The 6,000-nt window shown below is 46.8% G+C and overlaps 1 protein-coding gene across 1 annotated transcript in view; it reads left to right on the top strand.

Moving 5' to 3' along the window:
* The first annotated feature begins 229 nt into the window (after window positions 1-229).
* PDE11A (phosphodiesterase 11A) overlaps window positions 230-6,000 on the top strand; it is a 138,147-nt gene continuing 132,376 nt past the window's right edge. The window contains exon 1 of the mRNA XM_072874404.1: window positions 230-1,033. Coding sequence (XP_072730505.1) covers window positions 230-1,033 — 804 coding nt within the window. The remainder of the gene's footprint in view (window positions 1,034-6,000) is intronic.

The following is a 6,000-nucleotide window of genomic DNA, read 5'->3' as shown; positions in this document are numbered from 1 at the left end:
ATAAAGAGTGGTGGGCAGGAAAAGGAGGTCGCGGGGGGAAGCAGGGGGCGAGGAGAAGGCGCGCCCCCGAGCAGGGGCCCGGCAAGGGGCGGGAGCAGCCCCTCTCCGGGGCTGCCGGCAGTCCCCCGCGCCCCGGGGGGGCCGTCGGGGCGGCGGCAGCACGTGGCGGCGGCGGGGCATGGCCGCCGCGGGGGCTCCCGCGGCCTGAGCCGCCCCCGCCGCCGGCACCATGGCGGCCCCCGCCGACGCCGGCCTCGACGTGGCGGCGGTGGAAACTTTCCTGGAGAGGCACCCGGAGCTGGTGGAGAAGTGGCTGAAGAGGAAGAACTCGCTCCCTAAGGCGCCCGCCGCCCCCGCCGCCGGCCCGTCGGAGGAGCGCCGGAGCAGCGGTGGCCCCGGCGGCGGCTGGGGCAGCGCGGGCGGCCCCGGCGGCCCCGGCCCCGGCGGCGGGGGGCTGCAGCGGCGAGCCTCCCAGAAGGAGCTGCGGAAGAGCTTCGCCCGCTCCAAGGCCATCCACGTCAACCTCACCTACGACGAGCACGTGCACGCCCGGGCGCAGGAGCCGCTGAGCAGCGTGCGGCGGCGGGCCCTGCTGCGGAAGGCCAGCTCCTTGCCCCCCACCACCGCCCACATCCTCAGCGCCCTGCTGGAGTCCCGCGTCAGCCTGCCCCAGTACCCCCCCACCGCCCTGGACTACAAGCGCTACCTCAAGGAGCACAACGAGCGCCAGTTCTTCCTGGAGCTGGTCAAGGACATCTCCAACGACCTGGACCTCACCAGCCTCAGCTACAAGATCCTCATCTTCGTCTGCCTCATGGTGGACGCCGACCGCGGCTCCCTCTTCCTCGTGGAGGGGGCCGCCGCCGGCAAGAAGAGCCTGGTCTCCAAGTTCTTCGACGTGCACGCCGGCACCCCGCTGCTGCCCTGCGGCTCCACCGAGAACAGCAACGAGGTGCAGGTGCCCTGGGGCAAGGGCATCATCGGCTACGTGGCGGAGCACGGAGAGACGGTCAACATCCCCGACGCCTACCAGGTAGGAGCCGGGCAGACTCCCGGCGCTCCCCCGACCCCCGGCTCCCCCCCGGACCGCGGCGGCGGAGGCGCCTGTCGAGAAGCCCCGCCGCCCCCCGGCCCCGCTTCTCCCCCGGGCGTCCCTCCCCGCCGCCCTGCCTCCCCCCCGGGTGTCCCTCCCCGCCGCCCTGCCTGCCCCCGGGGCGTCCCTCCCCGCCGCCCTGCCTCCCCCCGGGGCGTCCCTCCCCGCCGCCCTGCCTCCCCCCCGGGTGTCCCTCCCCGCCGCCCTGCCTCCGCCCCGGGTGTCCTTCCCCGCCGCCCTGCCGCCCCCCGGGGCGTCCCTGCCGGGGCGGCGGCGGCGCTGCCACCGTCGGGGCGCTGCCACCGTCGGGGCGCCGGGGGTTGCGTGTAGCGGCCGCGGGTGTGCTCGGGGCAACTGTTGACGGGGCGGGAGGGGACTCCCGTGAAGGAGGGAGGGAAGGCCTCTCCTGGGTGGCTGACGGGGCTGAAGTGGCCATTAAATCGGTACAGCAGAGCTTCTGGATGTCGCAGGAGCGGTAGGCGGCTTCATGCGTTTTCGAACCGTATTTTGTAATCGGCTGAAGAAAAGTTTAAAAAAATGCTTGTGACAGTCCCAATGGTAATATTCTGAAATCTCTGTCTCACTTAATGTTCCCTGCCTGCCCGCTGCTGAAATAATCTCATTGCTTTCAAAAGAGCATATATTTTCCCCTTTGCATATGCCCACTCAGCCCACATGGCATGTGTTTTCAAACCTATTCCTAGGAGTGATATAACCAGTCCTGTTATTCTCCTACAAGGACTTTCCCCACCCTTTACTTTTATAGAGGCTTCAGTGTGAATTGTGAAAATGTAGTCCTGGCTTCAAGGCAAAAATTCCCTTTGACTTCAGCAGGGACAGACGTGCCTTTGCCTGCGTGTGTTAATGCAAAACAGTGCATTCGGTTTACTAGCTTGAAATTTAACTCCCTCTCTCTAGTCCTAGGGGCTATTTCTAGTGTTTATTAGTGTGAGACACTATCAGCAATTTGAGGTTCTTGAGAAAATTAAGAACCACAGAGCAACAGATTTTCTCAGTTAGGATCTTGGAAAGCTTTAGAAAGGTGGGAGATGTATCTCTTTAGAATTTTAGTAATAACCATTGCCCAGTGTTTAATTTTGCTCTACAATAATAACAAAAATACTGTATTAAAAAACTGATGATGCTTTACAGCAAACCATACAAGAAAGAAACTTGAAAAATAAGATTGGGTTATTTTTGTTTGAAATACGGAAGAGCCAGGGTAAATGTATTTTGGGCTGAATGTTTATTTATTTGTCAGGCAGTGAGAAATACTAGGCACTTCACAGATCCAGACTGACAGAGGTTCCCAACTCACAGAGTTCAAAGGCAAAGAACAGAGCTTGGTAAAAATGCTGCAATATTCAGACTAAAATCATTGAGTGTTGGATCACCTTTGAAAAAATCTGAGCTTGCTTTCTTCCTTTATTTTTCCTTTTCTCCATTATACACTTTCTCTTACCATCTGATTTTTTTTTAATTACTTTTACTTCTAAAACTGTACTCTTCCCAAAATATCTGCTGTTGGGGGTCAAGCAGATGATGTTCTCAATAGTCTCAAGTGGCTAAACAGGTAAAGGATATCTGAGTTTGGCTGGGAAAAAGCTCGATCTCTCCTTTTGACTCTGGATAGCTCCAGCCACCTTTTTTTGGAGGTGAGAATGCCACTGGAACGGCAGAGTGTTTTCTAGTTTTAGGGGACTGTATTATTTTTTCTCCAGTGTTTGTTCACTTCCCTCTGAAAAAGCCCAGCTACTTTAAACAGCTTATTGTCTATTTCATTTGCGGAGAAAAGTGAAAAACAATCCATCCAGTTGGCATTCCCTGTACTATTTATATTATACTTTTGTCTGACTCCTATTAAAAATCGATTAAAATACTATAAATAATACAATTCATTGTATATTTAAGCCGTAAGTACATTAGTTGCAGTAGAAGGGAAAGTTCTAAGCCAAGTTCATCCTGTAGGTATATCAGTTGCAACTTCCCTGCTTTCAGTGGAGTTACTTCTGATTAGTGCAAAAGAAACTTTAGACCTTGCAACTTTAATGAAAGTTTTGCTTGATAATAAAATGGGGGATCTGCTTTCTGTTAGGTTTCTGAGTTAGTACAGTTTATCTTCTCTTACCTGGCACGTATATATCCATTGTGCATCATTAAAAGGAGACCTTTCTAATTTAATAGTATAAAGAGCCCTGTGGAAGCCCAGGTACGTGTGTGTAAAGAAGTGACAGCTGTTGCATTTCAGATCATTGTAGTGCTCACAATACAGCACTTTAAAAATTAATAAATATGATGATATAATTTTTGTCAGCATTGCCACTGATGATGGAAGTGTTTAATCAACCGTCAGGTAAAAAAAAAGCACCACCAGGAAACTTTGTCAGGCTGACAGATGGAGTTAGAGGAAAAGGGGTGGCAGCACAGCACCATTTTGTCCATTGAGGAGCGTGTCTACATTGATGCTACTCATTTGGTAAGAAAAGGCCTTATATTAGGTCAGAGGAACACCTCTAGATTAACTTAAAGTTTTTTTGCTTGTTTTTTACATTAACAAACTTGTTTAAAAAGAGGTAAAGATACTTCCATATCATCAGTTAGCTAGTTTACACTATTGGGAAATTTGTTTTATTATCATCCAACCATCTTTATTTTCTCAGAGCCTGATCAAATACCAGTCGGAATTCTACCGTCAAGTACAAATTGGGTTGCCTGCTTGTATTGTCCGCTACTACTGACATTAATGGGACTTCAGTGCGATCAACACTGCATTTAAATCTTGTCATGTCCTGTAATGTGCTTCATGCGGGCAGGCCCCTGTGCCTGTACACAGACTGATTGCTTTAGGAAATACTTGTAAATGACTTGCACTGTCATTTTCAGAGATAGTGTAAGATTTCAATTACACATTTCTTTTTCTAAAGAGAAAAAATTCTAAAAAATGAAATCGAATAATAGGCTGGGGCTTTTCCATCATCCAAGTGATTATTACTGTTGTTGAGTCTGACTTTCACAACCTTCTCATGTAAACAATCTTCCTTAAATCAATAAGCATACTTAGATACAAGGTTTGGAATTAATATTATGTATTGAGGACTGTATAATAATAACAACTTATTTTAATACTAGACAATAACTATGTAACATCTCACGATAATTTGATTTATGAAGTTCAGCAGTGACTGAACAAACTTTTTGTAGTTTCACAGCATCAGAGAATTGACAAATAGTTATGCAAAGGTTTAGGTGACTGATTCAAAAGTTGCACAATTTCATTCATGGCATTAAAAGCTGTATTTATTACATTACAAAGTCATGTGACAAAAGTGAGTTTATAATTATAACAGTTCATAAAATATATGATCCGATCTGTAAGAGTTAGCACCACAGAGGACTGAGAACAGGAAAGGAATTAGATACTTTCTTTGCATTTTGGAGCCAGCCTAAACCTCTCTCCTGGAAGTAACCCAGCTGACTTGTAAATTGAACTCCTAGTTAGTTTAAGTTTTAAAATAAGGCCTTACATCTTCCCCTATGTTAATTTTGGGAAGCATTTCTGACTCCTTATTCTTATGTGAATAATGCACTATGTCTTGAGCACATGTGTTGGAAGAATCCAGTCATACTGGCAAGGAAATTTGGGACCTACGTGTCCATTGAGGCTCCTTTTAACAGAGCATAGATGTAGCTTTTGCAGTCATATATGAAGACTATTAAGCATATCGTAAGCACACAGGCAGAGAGACCATTAAACCTTTATCTGCAGTTCCTATGAGTTCTTTAAAAATTTAAGGTTTTTTCCTATTTAAAGCTATGGATTTTTTCATGTCATCCCTTCTTCTCACAGGTCTTCTATGATGTTTAGCTGAAAATACTGATCATTTAAATTTTGTTCCATCTTTTAGAGTAGTATTTAAATAATAAACATTTTAAATCACATGTAATGTGATTTAAAGTAATGTTTGGTTTATTTAAATTTAAAGTAATGTTTGGTTGTTGTTATACCTTTAGCTGTGCAAAAGTTGGGAGATAATTTAATAGCATCCCAAGTCCTTCTAACTAGTGAAAAAAAATATCTTACTCTTTAGAATAGTAAGCATACATCAGAAAGTGGTGAAAAATATGTTCTGCCATTTGCCAGTGTCAGCTGAATAAAGTTGCTGTACATCTTATGTTAAATTTGGAATTTAAAAAGTAGCTTTAAAAGACAGAAGGAAAATGTCTTACCAGATGGATGTTTTAATAAAGTGGGGAGCAAAGAGAGGAGAAATATTAAATGGAGTAATGCTAAGACATGGGTTTTGTAAGTTGGAGAAAGTGCCATAAAAAGATGATCAGAAATTATTTTTCAATACAGCTGAAGTCTTTAAAAAGAAAATTTAACCACATTACTGGAACTAAAATCAAGCAAAAGAAGAGACAAATCGAGCTGTCTTTGTTCTGGACTCTCCTGTTACCTCTTTCAAGTTTAGGCCAAGTGCAATGTAGCAAAAGCACACACAACCCTTTACAGTAAATTTTGAACATCCTTGAACACCTAGGTACAGACATCTATGTTGCCTTTTTCAGGCCCTCTGGGTGAGCTCCGAGCATTCGTTGTCTCCTCCTGTGCCAGGACAGCAATACAAAGTTACTGCTTGTGGGTGCAAACCTTTGAGCCTGGGGGGGCCCATGTGGGATGGTGTATTCTTCATACACTTCATGTGGTGTAGAAGGTCACGAGCAGGCGGGAGCCACATTTCATTACACAGGGTAGCTGTTTGTTATCATCAATATTAACAGTGCGTCTCTTTCAATTTTAAAGAGCAATTAAAGCATTAAAACCCTGGGTCCTGGGAGGTTCAGTTCTGCAAATGCGAGGCACTTAAGCACTGTTTTATTCAGCAGCACTTGAGCAGCAGCACCAA

This window comes from Ciconia boyciana, chromosome 10 (genome assembly GCF_034638445.1).
Source record: "Ciconia boyciana chromosome 10, ASM3463844v1, whole genome shotgun sequence".
Taxonomy (NCBI): Eukaryota; Metazoa; Chordata; class Aves; order Ciconiiformes; family Ciconiidae; genus Ciconia; species Ciconia boyciana.
This window is presented reverse-complemented; position numbering and strand designations above follow the sequence as displayed.